We start from the raw sequence: 20,698 nt of genomic DNA on the forward strand, positions 1-20,698 counted from the left end.
TTACCCCCACAGATCTATGAAGGGTGTTTTGCAGGCAGAGTTTTGTGCTATATAAATACATAATAAGCATGATGACTGCTGTGTACGTGGCATCTCAAAGTGGGGTTTTCAAAAACTCCCAGCGTTGACCTAATTCTACTTCCATAATAATGATAATAACCCATCACTACCTGCAACCGCAGCAAGACATGATGAAAAGTGAACGTGCCTTTAAAAGCTAACAGATTGGGAAAATGAGCTCCCTCCAGCCTCAGGATGGCTTTCACCTGCCCTGAGCAGCCATGCCCTGAGGCTGGCTGCCCCTGTGCTGAGATGCACACCATTGAGCCATGCCTGCAGGAGTGCCAGGAGGGTTTGCTGTCTTAGCACAAAGAGGGGCATGGCAGAGGCAGGGTGTCACTCCAGCACAGTGTGCCAGGAGGCCTCGCTGCCCTGCATTTGTCATCAGCCACAGTGCCAGAAAGGAAAGGAGTGTGCGCACCCCTCCCATGGTGACTTCCTGGCTGGTGGGCCTGCAGGCCGCAGCCTTCAGACAGTGCTCAGCAAAGCCTGGGCTGCAAAAGGAGCCCCAGCTCCCCCTGAAATGTCCTCAGGACGATGGGTCTGAGGCAGCTCCAGAGCTATGCACCAGGTTAAGATGCTGGTCCCTGCTCACCTGTTTTTGCAGTTTAACTTTGTAGACAATCACAAAACCATGGAATGATTGGGGTTGGAAGGGACCGCTGGAAGTCTTCGGTCCAGTTCCCCTATAGCTTCTAGGTATCTTCACGGAGAAGACCTATCAGCCTCTCTGGGCAAAGTACGTTAGTCTTCCATCACCCATACAGAAGAGAAACATGTCCTGGTGGTTAGAGGGAACCTCCTGTGTTCCTGTTTGTGTTCACTGTGTCCTGTCCTGGCACTGGGCACCACTAACAAGAGTCTAGCCTCATCCTTTTGGCACCCATCCTCTCAGGTAGCGATGGACACTGATGTCATCCCTGAGCCTCCCCTTCTCCAGGCTGAACAGACCAGATGTCATCCCTTCCTCATAGTAAAGGTACTCCACTCCCTCATCACAGTGGTGCCCTATACTGGGCTCTCTCCAGCATGCCTATGCCTCTCCTGTTCTGCGGGATGCAGAACTGGACACAGGACTCCAGGTGTGGCCTCACCAATGCTGAGCAGAGGAGAAGCATCACCTCCCTTACCCTGCTAGCAATGCTCTTCCTAAGGTAGTGCAGGATGCTGCCAACCTTCTTAGCATCGAGAGCACACTGCTGACTCATGTTCAACTCCAAGATCCTTTCCTGCCAGGCTGCTTTCAGCTGGTTGTCTCCCATCATGTTCTGGTGAAATAATAACAAAATTGCAGTGGCTGGAAGGGACCTCTAGAAACCATCGGGTCCAAACCTCTGTTAAAGCAGGTTCCTTACAGCAGGTTACAAAAGAAAATAACTAGAAAGCTCTTGAATATCTCCAGAGAAGGAGACTCCACAAGCATGTGGAGTGGCACTGAGGGATGTGGTTACTAAGCATGGTGGGGATGGGTTGACAGTTTGACTAGGTGATCTTACGGGTCTTTCCAACCCTAATGGTTCTGTGATTCAGGCACTAGACCAAATGCTGAGACCATTTTAATACACGGAAATCTCTTAAAAACTGCTTAACACACAGGAGGTGCTGAGACCACCAGGACGATTGGGTGCAACATGGAAGCTGTAAAGACTGTGTTAGTGTAGCTGCTTGACTCTGCTCCCTCTGGATTCATGGGGAAATCTGAAGCACTCATCTCCTCTTCACAAAGACGTCCTGTAAAAAGTCTGTGAGGTTAAAGCCCCAACAGCACTGTTTCTCAGAGTCCATAGGCATGCTGAAATCAGGCATGCACACTGTGAGCAGCCTGATGCATCCCACAGAGATTGAGAGAGCAAGGACAGCACAAATACAAACATCTTCAGCGGCTGAGTCCTCTCCACTTCCACTGCTTCTGCCTGCAGCTGGGTCTGGACCTCGCAGCAGCTGCTCCAGGGGTCACAGTGAGCTAAGGGTTTGTTTTATCTCCCTGAGACCAACCAACACCACGGGGCACAGCTCTCACAGCATCTTCACAGTGCCCTTTTCCTTCTGAAGTCTAAAGCCCCACAAGGGATCTTGCATTCATTACAAGACTGGAATATTGTTCGCTTGAAAAACCACAAAATAAACAATACCATAAGCAGTGGAACAAGGGATGTCACTTGAGATGCAAAAGGTGCTCCACAAGCACGTGCAAATGCAGCTGACAGCCAGTCTGCACTGAAATGTGTTACCACAATTAATGCAGCTAAGTGGGAGCTAGCTCTGTCTTTACCAAAACAAAAGACAGCTGGTTTAATACACGTAATAGCCCTGCTGTCTGGGCAGTTATAGTGCCACAAAGGACACATTTGCTACACATACAGATTGTTTCACTTCTGTACAGGAATAGCTTTGAGCAACGTAACTCACTTTTCAATTGATCTCTGAATCTAATCCAGGTGAGACATAGTGATTTTTCTTTTCTTTTTCATAATCAAGTAGTGCAATCTCCTGTTGTAGATACCCCCTCTCAACACCCAACATTATAGTTGTGGGAAATCCGATCTCCCATCAGTTTAACCTTTTCACACATGCTTCGGTCTGTTTGACTTTATTCCAGAGAGTGAGGAGAGGTGCTCAGGACCTCCATTCGCTTGAAGGGTGAATCACACACTGAACTGTTAAAGGTTAGCAAACAGCAGTAGCTGCCAGACTCCAGCATCCTTACAGCCCGGCCTGCAGGAGAGATTCTCCAAAGCATTTTCCAACTTGGGAAATAGAACCAGCACATACATGGCACCTTTCGAAGAATGGCTGTTCAACACAATGGGCATTAACCAGTTCCAGCTTCCCTTTTACTTATTTAATCTGTCCTAATTTAATTATGACTTAGTCAGTGGTAAAGTGCCTCAGCTGTATATGCCGTAAAATCAACAGAGCAAGTCAAATTAATAAATCAGTATTTGTAGGAATAGAAGCTTTGTTCACATTCAGCCTCTTTAAAACTCCAAAGAAACAAAGCAATCAGGATTATCCTGAACTCCTTTGGACTTAGTAAAGAATGACATTCTCAAAATGTTTTTGCTGTACTTTAAACGTTGATCTTGCCCTGCATTAGAGCAGGCTAAAACCTTCCAGCCAAGCACAATCCCATCAAAAACTGTCTTTCTTAAAAGCATGAAACTGGGGGGATATCACAAGGTTTGGATAGTGCTGCAACACAGCAGCAACATTGATATTGGAAACATATAATTTTGTTGGCATTATTCTAGAAACAGGGCTTCTATCAACTCCTGCAATGCAATACCAAATATGAAAAAGAAGAAAGTCAGCTTCTAGCACAGAGAGACACAAGCAGACAGACAGCAGGCTTCCTCAAGGGCTGCCATGCTAGCTAGGATCACTATGCTGCACTGTCTCACATGATATATAGCTTGCAGTATATGTAACAGCTTGCAATACAGTTTCTTCAGCAAAACTCATCACTACAGACCTCGCTGCCATAACAAATCTCACAGAACTCAGCAAGGCCATCCACAGCCTGATGTTCAGGCACAGCCTTAATAAACCTGTTGGAACCCCTTGGGAAGAGAGAGATCAACACAAGACTGCTGATGGCAATTTGTAACTGTATGAAGAAATCGAAACCAACTAACAATAAAGTCTACTTACTGACTCCCAAGCAATCACAAATACACGAGAGCTACTGTTCAATAAAGCAAAGCAGCATTCAGAAGTAATGAAACTAAAATCCCTGGAAATGCTATGGGAGGGAAAGTCTGCCTTCACACTGGTGTAGGTACAACTCCGATCACCTCTGTGCAGGGACAGAAAGCAGCCAGCTGAGTAAGGATGTGGGCTGCAACATACCACGATGCCCTGGAAGCATTCAAGGCCAGGCTGGATGGGGCTTTAAGCAACCTGGTCTAGAGGAAGGGGTCCCTGCCTATAGCAAGGGGGCTGGAACTACTTAAAGGTCCCTTCCAACCAAACCATTCTGATTCTAAGACTTACATTTATATTTAAAATGCTCTCTTCCAATCTCTGAAGCTTATCTTTCTCTGAATGCTTTGCCTTCCCCTTGCCTCCAGGGCAGACTGGCTTGTTCAGCTTTCACAGGACTTAACCTCACATCCACATCTGCTGTGGATGCTGCATCTAAATGCAGTGATACATCTACATGTGGGAAAAAGGCAGGACATCAGAGAAGTCAGTAAACCCAGTCTGCTGCTCATGGTGCAAGGAAACAGTTAGACAACCACTACTAAATGCTGATGCAGCCAGAAACAGGAGAAGACTTCCAGTAGCCAAAACACAGCCTTTATAATATCCTATTTTATGGGAAAAGCAACAATCCAAGCACGCCGGTTTATTTCAAAACCAGTTTGCACACTTGGACTCATCTCTTGAATTCACTGCTCTGTTAGGTGCGTTCCTCAGGCCCATTTTTCTGCACCTTCACAGGCAATGCAACTGGGATAACAGCAGAGGAGAAAGAGAAATGACACTGGCTTCACTGAAGCTGTTGGAACAGTTTCATTTCTCCTTTATTTTACTGAAAGACAGACTAGACCAGGAGATGATAGAAATCTCTTCTGCAGGGACTCTGTCAGCCTCCAGGACATGACGCAAGCCTTCAGCCTTCCCTATGGCTGCCAGCACCCACGCCAGCTGGCAGTGCTGCATCAAACCATGCTTACACTGATGCTGACCTCACTGAGACTCATCAGCTGAAGTCAGCGTGGGCGCCCAATGCTGGTGCTAGTCCCAGTGACATCCTTCAGCTCCACCAACCGTCACTTTCCTGGGCACCTCAGGGAATGAAAGGACCACACTGTATCTCCTCAGTGCGTGCAGACATGCGGTTGAACGAGTAACTATAAACAGGTTGTCTGAAAGCAGCAGTGATGCGTGGGGCAGGTTAAATGCACACACATCTGGAGGAGCCGCAGACTGTCCCAGCAGTTAAGTATAGGCTTCTATATCCAGGCCAGGTGGAATGTTATTGAGCATATAAAACAGGGTCATAGCTTTAAAATAGCCTAAGTCCATTTGTCAGTTTCATGCTGTCTTTTAAAATACATGGATGAAATCAGAATTAAAAGATGACCGCGTTAAAGACTTCTGCACATCACCGTGAATGAAGACCCTTCAGCAAGGAGCGCTGTTTCAGTTTAAGGCCTCATTCACATAAATTGCACGAGGAAAACACACAGGATTGGACTGGTGTCATGGGGAACAACAAAAAGGATTCACCACTCACACTGAGTGATGTGGATCACTGCTTAAGCAGAGCGTGAAGAAGCAAGATGTACTTAAGTAAGTCCAAATACAAGCTCATGGACTGAGGAATAAATACAGCAGGCTACAGCCAAAAGGTGGGGAACGCTATGCTGGGCTGCCACTTACCCTCACATGTCTGAGTGGGTAACAAGCTGGATGGTGAGCTCCTCACAGCCTGACCTCTGACATGGCAAGTGTTTATGAGATACATACACAAGGAACATTGAGCCGTACTGCAGAAGTGATATTATGTCTTATTTGCCTTGTGTCTGGTCCAGCTTTCCATGAGGAAAGGTTGTGGGTTGGGTTGTTGGATTTCTGTTTTGTTTTGTTTGTTTGTTTGAAAGCAGTAAAATAATTAAAGGGGTTCCAGGCTCCATTTGTTTAATGCATTAAAGAAAAGATAGCACAGCGCTCCTCACTGTATCTGACAAAGATATTGCAAAATCCAGACTGGTAACTAGAAAATACAGGCTGGAACTAAAACACAGATCTGTGCCAGAGGGGGCAATTAGCGAGTGGAACAAGTCTGCAAAGGCTGCGATGGATTCTCCAGCTGGAGAATGTTACAACCGTCAGGACCAAATGTTTTGAAAACTGAAATTAATTTGTGGTTTTGTGTCATCAAATTCGACTATTTCAAAGCCCTTTTACCTGACAAGCTGTGAACTCCCTGAGCGTGCACCTCAGGAAAGTTAGCATGGATATTCTTCAGGAGCAGATGTGCTAGAAGCTAGCATCTAGGAAAGGAAAAGTTTTTTTTCAACACTATTTCACTTGGCCAACTGAAAGCATTCAGAAGTTGTGAGTCAGGGCGCAAGGCATCAGAACCAACTGAAGAAATACTCATCTTTTAAAATAAGAATAAATATTGGTTCCTCTTTTATTTGCCTTATGGGCTTTTGGCCTTTTAAGCTCCAGGCTTTAAGCTCTGCTCTACAATCACAGTGTCCACAAAGGACAGGTCACCAATTGTAATTTATGTAAATACCATGACTCCCACAGAAGCCTATGAAGAAGCCTTCAGAATAACCCTAAGTACCTTGACTTAGAATAGAATAGTTGAATTCATAGAATCCTAAAATGGCCTGGGTTGAAAATGACCTCAAAGATCAACCAGTTTCAACCCCCTGCTATGTGTAGAGTCATCAACCACCAGACCAAGCTGCCCAGAGCCACATCCAGCCTGGCCTTGAACGCCTCCAGGGATGGGGCATCCACAGCCTCCTTGGGCAACCTGTTCCAGTGCGTCACCACCCTCTGTGTGAAAAACTTCCTCCTAATCTCTAACCTAAACCTCCCCTGTCTCAGTTTAAAACCATTCCTCCTTGTCCTCTCGCTACCAACCCATGTAAGCAGCCATTCCCCCTCCTTTTTATACACTCCCTTCAAGTACTGGAAAGCCACAATGAGGTCTCCCCTGTGCCTTCTCTTCAAACTAAACAAGCCCAGTTCCCCCAACCTTTCTTCACAGGAGAGGTGCTCCAGCTCTCTGATCATTTTAGCGGCCCTGCTGGAAGGGAACTTCCAAGATCATCTACTCCAACCCCACTACTCTTATCTGCAGTATCAAATCCTACATCCTGTATCAGTCCTACTGCTATTTACAGACAAGTTACGAGATTTCACCACTGTGACTATAAAGGCAGCATTCCCTTTGACAGCCAGCCACAGGAGAACAAACAAATAAGGCAGCAGCTGTGGTTATCCCATCTCCTTCAGCAGTTACCTGCCAATGTGTGGGTTCCTAGCCACACTTCCCTCCTCATATGAGGACTTGTGTGGTGAGAGGGGGAATCAGTGGCCCTACAGGTCTTTTCCAATCCTGATATCTGTGGGTTTTTCCTCCAGATCAACGCAGCTTTATGCTTCTCTCTTTTCTGGAATGCAAAGCTGCATTCAATCCAGGGATTTCTTGGTATCACTCTCACTGACAGTACCCTGGGAAAAGTTATGACACCAGCACCAAAGGATTTCTTATTTGACACCAGTACCATTCCCAGTTAGCCACAGAAGTTAGCACAGCGCCCAGGTCTGCTTGGATATACGGATTCGGCAGAATGGGCTCAGCAGAACTGGTTATTGAATCAGCATCTCCCAAGAGCGATAACAAAACCCCAAACCAACTGCTTTTATGAGTCCAGCGCTGGAGAGGTTTGTTAGCATAATGAACAGCTGCTGTAGCCCTGCTAGGGCTTCCAGAGAGCACAGCCTCAACTTGACCCTGTAGCTCTCAAGTTCCTATAGCTGTCCCTCAGCATAAACAGATTTTCTCTTAGCTCTTTAAAATATCATTTTGCTCTGAAAAATTACACAGGCTCCGTGCAGGGAGCACTGGTAAGCAAAACGTGATTGCTGGGGTAAGACCAGCAGCGCTGCCCACTCAGAGGGACAGCACAGGTCCTTTCCACTTCACAACCATTTTGCAACATTAACCAAAGCAAATTCACACCTAAAAGCTTAACTTTTCCAAATAGGGTAAGGCAGAGCATTTACCCCCTGATTTCTCCGTAGCAAAACAAGTGTACCAAGTCAGAGCCAGCAAGATCTTTGGAGATTGTGTATCAATGAAGATCTAATTAAGCAGCCCCTAAAATGAAAACCACAGTTGCAACAATACAGCTTCTGAACCCAGTGAGGCTGGCAAAATACCGCCTAGGAGGCCGAAGGATGAAATGGAGAATCATTTGTGTTTAGGAAGAGCAAGAAAAACAGCTCTGGATGGATAGACGACGAAGGAAGCTGTGACATGGCACAGGCCTTCAGAGCTGGGCAGCGTGGTGCTGGCAGGAGCCGTGTGGCTCTCAGCAATCAGCTCACAGGAAATAAACACTGTGGATTATTTGTAATGTGCTTGGAATAAAACCATCCTCACGCAGAGGCCCAGCACAAGGGGCCGAGCTCCATGAAAGTCTCATGTAAGCTTTGTTTGGAGGATTTAAGTAGGGCCTAAGTGATGTATACACTTTATCTAGCCCTCTTCGTAAAGGGATCAATTTTGCCCCAGCATCAAACAAAGATGTGAAATAAAGAGATACCTCTATCTCACAATTAATCTTCATGCAGGTTTTTCCACTTATTCTTTTTTTCTTAATTTGGGGTTCTGAAGATCTCAAGGATACAAGGCTTAGGTTATAAGCTTTCACACTCTTAGAGAGCACTCCTTATGCAGTTACAGGTGAAACCTCATCCCCAAACTTCTGCTCTTCCATATGGATTACTACAGTTACAACCCAGCTGCTGCCCTGACACAGCCCTGCATTTCAACACCTCAATACAGAAACACAGCAAGAGCTGGACACAAGCTTGACTGGATAGCCAGGAATTTTCCCAGCTTTTCATATCAAGATCTAAAAGGGTGGTGAAAGAGGAAGCCTTTAAAGCAACCAGGTCCCCACGGCCACGAGCTGCCAGGCCCACACCCTGGGCATTACCTGGTCACCCCGTACTCTGGGGGCGGCTGGTAACGAACAACGGCCACCTCGGTCCTGGAGGGCTGCGGGGCCACATAGGAGGCCTTGAGGACGTCCTGCGGCCCTGCTGGGTGCTGCTCACCATAGAAGAGCCCATGATCGGGCGCCTTGCTGCTGGGGGACACCGTTGCTGCCGCCTTGGCCTTGTAGGGGTACTCGGGCGGCGGGCCCCGCGGGTCCATGCCCTTGCTGGGTGCCGGGGCAGCCTTCAGCCCCTTGCTGCCTGCTGGGGCAGGCGGGTGCTGCTTGGCCCCATTCCTCTCCAGTGAGAGCTGCATGATCCTCTCGCTCAGCGAGCGCACGTGGCCCTGCTTCAGCTCCTTCAGCGCATCGTCCTTATGCGCCTGCCCGCTGCCGGCCCGAGTCACCGTCGGCCTCCCCTCCGTCCTGGACTTCTGGCCAGAGGTACCAGCGACATAAAATCCCGGCCCCGCCGGTGGCTGCCCCCGGAAATACTGCGACTGGGCTTTGGCCTCCTCGTAGGTGGGAAGCTCCTCGCTGCTGTGTGGGGGCTGTGCGGCCCGGGGCTGCTTCTCCATCGCAGCACCGTCCCCCTGGTGCTCCTGCCCCTGCGGTTCCTGCCGCGCCGACGGCTGGACCATTTGTGGGTCCTCGGGCGCGAGGTTTTCTGTGGAAGAGAGAGTGCTGGCAGTGCTGTTGGAGGGGCCGGCGCTGCCCGTCGCCTGGTGCTGGATGGCCAGCAGGTTCATGTTCTCGCTGGGGTTGCCATACCTCAGCTGCTCCTGGATCAGGCGCTGCAGGACCGTGCCGGCTGCCACCTCCTCCGAGCCTCGCATCTCCACCTCTGAGCTCCGGAGGAAGGCTGGAGGGTGCAAGGTGCAGAGGGCTTCCTCGGCTAGGTGGAAGAGAAGGCAGCGGTTAGGAGTATACCTTCTTTTGGGCCGCCTGATAATAGCACCGTGTTCTTCATAAGGGGGCCTCACTCCCTCTGCTCCTCTTACCCCCTGTGGCTGTACCATTCTTTTACGCCATTCTCATTTCCTTATGGCAGCTCACCCCTAATTCTGATTAAGAGAAGCGACCCCATCACTTCCCCAGCCCTCCCCTCAACATTCTCCACAGGCCCCCCCTACCCACGGCTCCAACCTCTCACCCCAGTCAATGGTGGGACAGGGAAACGTGATCTCCTCTAAAACAGGAATTGGGTAAATCCCTCCCTGGAGACGCCTGGCGCAGATTACAGAGTCAGCCTCCATAGCAATACCAAATGAGACAGCGCATTTTTGACAGCTGAAGTTAGAGAGCTGCATCCCCTCACAAGTGCACTGCATGCCACAATAAGATACAGCGCAGGATGCGTCACAGAAAAAGCCTAAAATCCTTCTGAAAATAAAAGAGTTCTGGGAACATAATTAAAGAGGAAATCTGTGCTCTGGCATTCTCTCTTAAAACTGCATTTTCCCCTTCTGGCCAGTAACACCATTTCTGTGCAAGTCGTTACCAACTTCTGTAATTTTGCTGGGTAAATAAAAGGAAGATGTTAAAGGTCGCAGTGTAGTACCAGAACTTTAAGCATCACAGATCAGACAGACAACCATCACACAGACTGAAGTAATGCAGAGACAAGGTATAGCTTCACCCAGCCTCACAAGCTGCATTTGCATGCGATAAGGTGTTACAGATGCTGTAACTGGAGTGAAGCCATTCAGCTCAGGGGTTAGGTCAAACACCAAAACAGCCTCCAGCTCCCTTCTTCATCTCAGTCCAGTTTGTTCTGCACAGCAACATGGGCATTAGTTATAAAAGTGATGCACGCAGTGAAGCTTGCTTGGAGCAAGACACCTAATGGTATAATCCCTCCTAGCTGGATCCTCATTCGTGCATCCATCCCAAAGAGGTGTAAAGTACTTGCGCCTACACCAAAGGAGTGCTCCTGGTGGGGGCAAAAGTGAACATCAGCCCTCAGCTCTGCAGAGTCCTCCCATTTTCCTAGGCTAGGAGGAGGTGCTGTTCTGAGTTCAGTTTTTGAGGTCATTTTTGGCAACTTCCCTTCTCTATCCTGCTGTTTCCAATTCTCAAAGGAGTTCCTCAGCAGTACTTGTGTTTGTTTTCTTGGCATTCAAAAGTAGTTAAAAAGCAAAACTTTCTCCTGAGGTCTGCTATTTCCCCATATTTCACCAGTTACTGCACATGCTGTGGGATAAATTTTATACAGTCTGGATGCCAGAGGGGAAGAAATGCCCTTGACTTGTTCTGTGACAACTGACCATTACCACTAACACTGTTTCTGCCATAAAAGCTTAACAATGATTGTGAAGCTTGAGGGAGAGGGAATGTTCTCAGGCTGTTTTATTCCACACCTGACCTGCAGAACACATCTCTCTCCTGTGCTTTCTCTGGACAACAGCAGTAAGTTGACTCGGGTGGCAACCAGAACTCAGGGGGTCTGCCAGCTCCCTGGGCCTGTGTATGAGCCAACAAGATCAATGGCTTAGATTGGAAGGGACCTTAAAGGTCATCCAGTTCCAATGATACAAACCCATTTAGCTGTCGGCACAATAGCCAAACATCCATCCACATATGTCCCTGAAGCTACGGTGAACTCATACTGCTGTGTTTGCATTATCACAGTGCACAGGAGTCTTGCTATAATAGTCATTTTGCAGACTTGAAATAAAAACTTCTCTTACATACAAGAAAGCTCAACGCAGAAGTTATTAGACTATAAGCAAGGAAAGTGGATGAAGCCAACATCACGTCCTCAGAACATCACAAAGATTTTCACTCCTGCACTAGTAATTCCCCTGTATTCAGGGGATGTACTTTGGTGGACTGTTTCTGAGGTTCAAAAGGACCAAGCACTGTGCCATGCATAGGGTATCAGCAGTCCTGTTCTGCTGGCAAGAAGCTATGCACCTCAGTCCAGCCGTTCAGCGAAGAGCAAGCACATCCAAAAGGACAAGCAGAAACAGGTGACAAATGACAAGGGGTTGTAACGCTCGGGTCAAAGGAACCTGCCTTTTGCCCATGCTGGGGATGAGAAGCTGACCTTCATCTCAGTAAATATTATTTATAAATGGCATCTGGATAGTTCACGCTTAGGGAAATCCCAGACGTAACCGTGAGGGGTTCATACGGAAGAGCGGCAACTCACCAGCTTTTTCTTTAGCAATGACTGCTTCAGCTGTCAGCGGAGAAACGTCATGCCTGCCAGCAAACAACTGGTGGTCCTGATAAAGAAAGCCAGTGTCCTCCAGTATCTGGCCTGGGCTGGTAGGCTTGTAGCATGCAGCTGAGGAGCCTGCAAGGAAGAAAAGTAGGATGTCAGTAAATAAGTTATTTGAATGATAAAATGTAAAGCCCTGAGTGTCTGAGAGGCCCTGCTGGGGTCAGGCTGAGGAACAAGGAGGAGGCAATGAACCATCAGTGCCATCCCATGCCCCAGCCCAGCCCAGGAACACAGCCAGGCCAACCCAGCCTGGTTTACAAGAACGAGCAGATTTAAAGGTTGCCAACAGAGGGAGTCTCCTTCTTGGAGATCTCCCAATGCCACCTGGGCATGGCCCTGGGCACCCTGCCCTGGGTGTCCCTGCTGGAACAGAGGTTGGAGCAGATGAACACTGAGGACCCTTCCAACCACTCTGTGAACCGCAACAAGGTCACAAATCAAGTCATAGCCTCAGGGCACAAAGCCGACAGAGATGGCATAAAGCCGGAAGAAAGAATGGGTAAAGAAGAGAAAAGAAGGTGAGAGCACAGACACGTGTCCAGTGGGGCTACAGTCTGTGAAAGGCGCTACTGAAAAATGTGATCACAAATAACAGCTCAGTAAGACAGAAAATTACTAAGGCTTAAAATACAGCCACCGCTCTCAAGGGAGTTCATAAATCCCTTTGTCCAGATGTTCTTCACATGGATGTAGCCGAGAGCCCCAGGAACATGTCCAGCAGGAGCAAAGTGGCCCAGGTCACAGTGGCACCAGCTGAGTCCCCACGCAACCCAGCAGGGCATCTGTCCATCCTAGCAGGATGGGAAGCCCACAGGCATGGGGACGAGCTTGCACAAGCAGAGAAGCACGTGTTTATAGCACATTATTGCTGATTCTACCCCCTATATGGAGCAGGGCAGCAGGATCTAGCCCATCCTGATTACAGGCACAGAGATGCAGAAACTATTTTCTTCTGTGCCCAAAGGAGAGGAAACAGGCGCTTGTGCAAAATGTTAATGAATTCATCGCTCCACCATTCATGTTATGCACAGATCTGTATGGCAGTTATCTATATTTAGAGAGCAAGGAGGAGAAGATTGCTCACTTGAGTAGATATAAGCTAAACATGTTTGTCAAAATTAGCACAGAAGGCTGTTCTAGCATTTGTTCTGATGAAGACGCAAGGAAAACCTCAGAACCCCACTTTGCAACATGAACGCTGTATTAACATCCCAGACACCCTTCAATGCTCCTGCACACACGTACAGCCCTGCCCTTGGACCAAGAATTCCACCTGAAACAAAGAGTTGTGAGCCTGGGCTTGCTTTACAAATAAAAGCTGGACTGGGATGAAACACATAGGGAAGAAAAACAGTGTCAGGCATCACAGACGGCCTAAACAGCCACCAGCTAAGCGTCACCACTCGGCAGCAAAAGCTAAGAGAAAAACTGCTACTAAAATTTCGCTTTCATTCATCTGCCTGCTGTATTTTGAGTCATTAGACACCCCCGGGTTGCGTCTTCAAGTGCTGTATCTACAGCAAAGGGCATGTGAGGAGATGTGTATGGGAGATTGGTAATCACAGCCTGAACCTCTGATTAATCAGCTGAGGCAAGTATGGGGTCAGCTGTGGGAGCACAGGTGAGAGTGATGTAGCTGTGCTCCCGGGAGGGGTGGAGCTTGACTCCATCCCCTCTGAGACCTCATTTAAGGGCTGACTCCCACTGGAGCAGTATCTCTTGGAGATCGCTCACCAGGGAGGACTGCCCCAGCTGCTTCAGTCAAGGCACCACCATTGGTGAGTTTTTCCTTTACTTATTCACTTATATACCTTCTGTACATTTTGTTTCCATCTGTACATTAAAAACCAATACAAGATGCAAAGCGGCTTTGCTGCAAATCACAGCTAAAGACAAGGAGTGAGATGAGATGGGCTGCACCCATGGAACGCCACCTACATCTGGGCATGTCCTGAGCACCAGAGCAGCTCAGCTAAGCCAGAAGGGTTCCAATGAAAGGCAACCTGCCTGGAGTGATGGTTAGATAACCTTGCTTAGCACAGGCTCCTTCAGAGGAGGCCTTGGCACAGCTGCCCAGAGAGCTGTGCTACCCCATTCCTGGAGGTGCTCAAGGCCAGGTTGGATGGCCCCTGGGCAGGCAGAGCTGGTGGGGGACAACCAGCCCATGGTAGAGGTTGGGGCTGAGTGGGCTTCAAGGTCCCCTTCAACCCAAGCCTTCCTAGGATTTCTCCCTCAATACCCATTCTCCTGGATCTCATTGGTTGCACAACACCCATTCATCTGTTTCCTTTGTTGAAGATAAGCACATAACTATGCCATATCATCCTCATACAGCTACGCAATTCAAGATTCGCAACCACTTCAATGAATCATACACTAAGATTAATGTAGCAAGGACTCGCAGATGCTTAAATATTTCCCTGTTTCTGATGTGGTTTTGGTCTGGTTTTGAAAGGGATCAAACCCAAAACCTCATAGGAAGCATACTGCTGTGACATTACAGGAAAGCCACGTCTTCAGAGCAATACCAGCACTTCCAGGAAGCTGATTTCCTCCTCAAAAGCTATTTGGAGTAGGCAGTGTTCTTCCAGCCAACCTACTATGATTTACATCTTAACTAAAACAGCCCCAAAATGCCCATTTTGCATGGCCTGCTGCTATTTTGAAGCAGCGCTGGGAGTTGTTTTCCATGCGGCTCCTCCACCGTCATTCACCGCTCCCAAAATCCTCCACCCTGCCAGATAGAAGCAGTGGGTGTCCTAAAGAAAATCCCCTCCACCGCAGCTCAAAAAGAGACTGGAGCATTTCAAGCACCTTCCAAAGCAGCCATCTGAAATTAAGAGGGAAGTAAGGAGGCTTTACACTTTCCCATAAACTCCTCCAGGGTCTGTAAGGAGGATCCAAAAATGACAGAACAAAAATGACATCGTTTCAAAGCCCACATCTGTCCTTCTGTCTCGCAGCCAAGCCAGCAAGAAATATAAATACCTCATTCCACCTTTGGAATATTTCCTCTGCCCTGTTGCTGCGTAAATCATAGTTTGAATTGGAAGGGATCCTCAAAGGCCACCTAGTCGAACCCCCTGCAGTCAACAGGGGCACCTACAGCTCAATCAGGTGCTCAGAGCCCCATCCAGCCCATCCTTGGGTGTTTCCACAGATGGAGCACTCATCACTTATCTCAGGTCAGTGAGAAAAGTATTGATGAAGGAAATCAACACGAGGACAGTCAAACCACCACTGGTGCCATCCCAAGACTGGGCTATGATTTCCCAATGGGCTACAACCATGTCCCAGACATGAGCTGCCCCACTCAGTCCTGTGCTGGGCAGGATGGGGGAAACTCTCACAGGAGGGTGAGGCTGGGTGTTAGGGAAAGGCTCTGCCCCAGAGGGTGGTGGGCATGGAAGAGGCTGCCCAGAGCAGTAGGCACAGCCCCCAGCCACTGGAGCTGTTAGGGGGGAGCATTCAGACAGCGCTCTCAGACATTGGGTTTGGATTTGGGTGATCCTGCGCAGAGCTGGGAGTTGGATTTAATGGTCTTTTAGGGTCTCTTCCAACTTGGGATATTATGTGATTCCATGATACAAAGGTTAATGAGAAAAGGCAACACGGGCAGCAAACCCCCAAATTTAAATGCATATAAAGCCGAATGCTTTCCATTTAACTTCAACCCAACGCACTGATTTTCATATACATTTCCCCTCAGTGAAAACAAAGCAGCCGAACTCAGACTTAGGAACAAAGCAAAGCAACCACCCTTGGAAGGCAGCTCGCAGAGCTGGCAGCAGATCACATGGATGCTGTGAGCGCAGGGCCCAGGGCTGCCTGCCCAGCGGATGCCCGCAGATCAGGTGCATGGGCGTGCGGGGGGCACAGATGGCAGCAGCACTTTCATCTTGCTGGGTTATAATTTCTATGATATTTTAATAATTCATGGGTTGGGTTGTTGTTGTTTGTTTTTTCCCTCCCATCTTCCCAGGTCGGCACGCTGAGAAGTGGGCTGCAGGTGTGAATAGCAACAGGGCATCATCCAACCTGCACCAGGCGGAGCAAGGAGACACGCTTTTATGCGGCTTCATTATGGCTGACAGAAAAATACATGGCTCTACTTATTATAAGGTGCAAACTTACCTCTGAGGCTACAGCACTGAGTCTACAACGCACAGCCAGCCTGGCTTTATAATAAGGATTCAGGGGATCGAATCAATAATTGAAATTGCTGCTTTGATCAAAGCGCCATGATTACAACTTGTGTCGGCGTCGCGGCTCTGAGATAAAAGGTGAGGTGCTGCTCAGAGCCGAAGCAGCACAGGAAGGAGCCCTCCAACAAGGAGTGAAGCACAAAGGCTGGCACAGAGCTTGGGAATCAGCATCAACCAGCCATGACATGGACAAAGCATCAACCAAGCAGGAGCTGAAGCTACAACTAACTGTGCTGTACTTACTGCCCTTAAAAGCGATCTCATTACAGAAGTGCCCCGGCACGATCGCTTTCATCAGATATTTAAGCCTTTCCATTAATTAAACAGAAGTGAAACAGGACCCAGGATTGCAAAGACACCAGGATCATTAAGGCCGGTTCCAACAGCCACATCATAAAACTCCTTGCATTGCACGAGCCGTGCCTTAAAATGGGCACTTTGTGCCCCATTTGGGGGCAGTTTAGAGCTCCTGTTCCTCCAACGCACAGATGTACCCCCGTTCCCACTCACAGTCCCCAGTGCTGCTCTTTCTCCATGCAGTTTCCTGCCAGCGCTGTCCTTTAGGTTAAATAGCTTTCTCCCTGAGTCATTCCCACAAACTTGCAAGCGTACAAAGGAGCCTGGGATACGGACAGAACAAAAATAGTACAAAGACCGTACAGAAGTTCTTTAACTGAAAACGCAGCCATTTGAACTCTATCTTATGTATCTTCATATTTCTCGAGCTTTTCCTTTTTTACACAGCCAGCACTTTACTCCATCCGCACAGAGAACTGCTGCGATAACCCAACCCCGCGCACAGCCACTGCCTTGTCCTTATCTCAACTGCCTCATCTAAGGGGAAAAGACATTAAGCCTTCTTCCCACCAGAATATATATTAAAATTACGTGTGTTCCATTATTAAATCATTACCCGCAATTTATATTCAGCCGCTTTTCAAGTGCAGGAATGCAATAAAGGTGCTCCGCACAAAGGCGCTAACGAGGTAACTGCCTTCAGCTCCTGCTCCTGAGCAGCATCCATCTCCTGCACAGCATCCATCTCCTGCACACCCCGCTGCTCCTGCTTTCAAGTGCAGCAGGATGACAGTGCACAGACCTCCCCCCATTCCGCCCATAAAACTCAACCTGAACCCCACCTGCTGAGAAAGTCACTTCAACACCAAAGGAAAAGAAAGAAGGAAACAAAACCTCTTCCTACTCGCACAAAGTTTCAACAGAAAGTTGAGTGAGGATGTGAGCTCGCAGCCCTCTGATGGCTTCCAATATAGGGAGGTAGCACAGGCACATCCTCCCATTCTCCTGCCTCAGCCCTGAGCAGCATGGCACCAGACCCAGCTCACAGTGCCGGGTGCTGGGCACAGCACCACATGTTTTGCTCCAGCTGTTGCTGAGGGAGGGCTCAGCACTGAGCCATGACAAGCAGCACAGGGACTGTCCCCAGAGCCCCCAGGCACTGCCATCATACAGGGATATAAATGAGAATCAGTGAGGTGACCCCAAATGCTGCCATTCCTGGGGGCCTTGGGGCGTGCTTGAAGCTCTCCTGCAATATTTCCCATGGGATGGCAAGGCTGAGGGGCACATTTTGCCTCCGTGCACCATCCCAGCGCACAGTGACTTTGCCTCCTTGCCAAAGAAATGCTGGTTAACATCCTTTCTCTATGGACGTGCCTTGAGAGCTGTGGTGCCCCATCCCTGGAGGTGCCCAAGGCCAGGCTGGATGGGCCCTGGGCAGCCTGAGCTGATGGGGGCAACCAGCCCATGGCAGGGGTTGGGGCTGGGTGGGCTTCAAGGACCCTTCCAACTCAAGCCAACCTATGATTCTATATAGCAACCCTACTCCCATCTCTCTGGCTGGATGGAGATAGGATGCTTTTAACCATGAAATCATTTCTATCTGAGAGATCTGCTTGGAAGAACTCAGGCCCTGAGAACTGAACCCCATTGGAGCTGTTCCGGCCACTATCAATGACCACATATTCACACACACATGCAGGTGTCCATGTAAACCTCTACGTGGGAAGGGCAAAGCCAGGAGCTGCACGCAGGAAAACGAGCACGCTGCCCAGCTCCAGAGCCGCTCCTCTCGCACGGATCTCCCCCGCCGTATGACTGGGAACAGCAGCTCAGCCCCGTGCTGCCCCCGGCCCCGCAGCTGCTCCCGCTCCAGGAAAAAGGAAAAATAAACGCACTTCTTTCCATCGCAAGAGGAAAACAGGCGAGTGGCGACCTTCCTGGAGCACAACGCGAATCGCAAAGCCCGGCAGGAGGGCTGGGAAGGGGGAGAAGTTCACTTCGCGTATCATTTCTTTATTCCTCCCGTCTCAACGCGTTTCGCTTTTTTACACGGGACTCGACCTCCTCTCTCCGTGCAAAAGCAATACCGGCCATCCGGCGGCCCCGCAGCCCCTGCCCGGCCACAGTCCCGAGTCAGACCCCTGGGGACCGCCCTGGGCCGCTCCCGGTTCCCCCGCTGGGCTCCGCTCAGCACCGCCCGGGGAACAGCCCCGGAGGGATCCCCCCTCCTTCTCCTCCTCCTCCCGCCGCGTTCCTGCGGGACGGCACCGCTACCGTCACTCGTGGTGCCGCCGTCCCGCACCGCTGCTGATGAAGCGGAGAGAAAGTCGCCCGAACGCCCCGGGGAGAAGCACGGAGATGGAGCTCCGACGGGGCTCCCAAGCAGCACCGCTTGCACCCCAGCTTCCCCGGCCGTCCGCCCCACCGACATCCCTCCCTTTCCCCTCGGTACGACCACGCGGACCCCGACACCCCCCGGCTCTCACCTCCGGCTCCGCGCCCCGCCGCTCCCGGCAGCACCGCGGCCATCCGCGCCGCTCCCGCCGCCCCCGGGCGCGCTCCGCTGGGGCGGGGCGGGGGCGGCACCAGCTGAGGGGCGGGGCCACGCGAGGGGGCGGGGTTAATGAGAGCGAGTGGGCGTGGTCTAGACCCAAGGGGGCGTGGTCTAGATATGGGGGCGGGGCCTGGTGCTCGCGGGACCTGGATCCCATCCTAAAGGGCAACCGGGGGATGGAAGCAGCACTTCTAGAATCACAGAGTCGTTTGGGCTGGAAGAGACCCCAAAAGGCCATCTAGTCCCAAATCAAAGCTTTTAAATGCTTTAATTCTCTGCAAAATCAAGGGAAACTTGGACTGCAGATGGTCAGGTACCTTGGTTCACCAAAGCAACATGCCTTCAGCATTTCAGCTTGCACAGCATCCTCTCCTATCCGCTCTGGAGAGGAACTGAGGTTTCATTTACACACACAGGTGAACCATAGAACCATTAAGGTTGGACAAAAAGCCCACAGGGATCAGCTGGTGTGCCTGGTTGTAAGCAGAGCTGAATGGATGTACCAACAAACAGGCTTACTGATGCCTTGTCTCTCAGTTACAAGGCAAGGACGTCATGAGCCACACTGTAACATTCCCAGTGAAAACAGCCTGTTTTTTTCTGCCTAGCTAAAGGTGTCGTTGCACTTTTTCCCCTTATCCCTCATCTACTGGGATGGGTTTCCAAGTGATTCTCGCAGCCTTTCATTCCTGTTTGATTCCACTTTAGTCTATAAACTACACAGCCATGAAGGGCAGCAGGCTGGAAAGGGAGTTCTGTCATCCCTCTGCAGCTGGGTACATCCGAATGCTACTAGGGAAGGCTTCAGCCACCTGCATTGTGCCCAGCCAGCAGCACCATGCGGTACCGCTCTGCCTTCCCCAGGGAGGCTGGCACTGCAGCAACCCCAAAGGGATGCTGTTATCTCATCCAACAGGCACTTCATAGGCACTGCTGTGTTTGAAGGAATCTCTGCACATCTGCATTTCCAGCTTTGCCCAAGAGCTTTCATTTCCCCCCAGATCTGACCTGCTCGGTCACTGGCTGCTCAGCAGAGCACTGGCTGCTGGACTCGTTCCAGTGCAAGATAAGGTCAGGGCAGCAAAGAAAAAGAAACAGCTGGATGGCCACTGAGCGGAGGGAACAAACAGCGCAGGGAACGGGGCTTTTGTTTTCTTCCCTTTCTATTTGTCCAACAGGATTCATTTGGTGCGTGTTAGTTCCCCCAGCACACACTGTATCACCGACGCAGCGTTTCCTGCAGCCTGGGGTTGCCCTGCTTTTTCAATCTGACTTTTTTTTTCCCCTGCCATTCATCCAGAACGGCTGCAGAACCATCTCTGATGGGGAATGAAAGGGGTGGAAATGTGGTGGGGGATGAGGGAATGGAAGAAGGGCAGGGAAGAGGGGAGGGAGGAAGCAATGGGGAGAGGCAGAGGAGCCATCTGCACATGTTCCTCCATGAGGAGAGTTTCTCCCTCCCTGACCTCACTTTCTCCAAGGCCAGAAGCTCCTCCTCAGGACTTGCCAAGGAGACAACGAAGTGCTCCTCTGTTGGGCCATGCAGAACGTGAAACAGTTCTGGTTTCATCGTTTACAGAACAAAAGGAACACAGCAGTCACAGGCTGACTCATATCTGCTGAAATCCAGCAGCCAAGTAGTGGGAGAGAAGAG

At 49.8% G+C, this 20,698-nt stretch overlaps 1 protein-coding gene across 2 annotated transcripts in view; it reads right to left on the reverse strand.

The window, feature by feature from the left end:
- The window catches only part of AMOTL1 (angiomotin like 1), a 50,255-nt gene extending 31,171 nt beyond the window's left edge, over positions 1–19,084 (reverse strand). The window contains exons 1-3 of one of the 2 annotated variants that reach the window (XM_072326790.1): positions 18,977–19,084; positions 11,911–12,057; positions 8,757–9,651 (exon numbers count right to left, since the gene is read on the reverse strand). In XM_072326790.1, coding sequence (XP_072182891.1) covers positions 8,757–9,651; positions 11,911–12,057; positions 18,977–19,019 — 1,085 coding nt within the window. In that variant the 5' untranslated portion in view covers positions 19,020–19,084. Of the gene's footprint in view, positions 1–8,756; positions 9,652–11,910; positions 12,058–18,976 lie in introns of those variants that run through there. The other variant, XM_072326791.1, reaches the window with a different exon arrangement.
- Positions 19,085–20,698: the final 1,614 nt, after the last annotated feature.

This window comes from Excalfactoria chinensis, chromosome 1 (assembly GCF_039878825.1).
Source record: "Excalfactoria chinensis isolate bCotChi1 chromosome 1, bCotChi1.hap2, whole genome shotgun sequence".
NCBI classification, from domain to species: Eukaryota; Metazoa; Chordata; class Aves; order Galliformes; family Phasianidae; genus Excalfactoria; species Excalfactoria chinensis.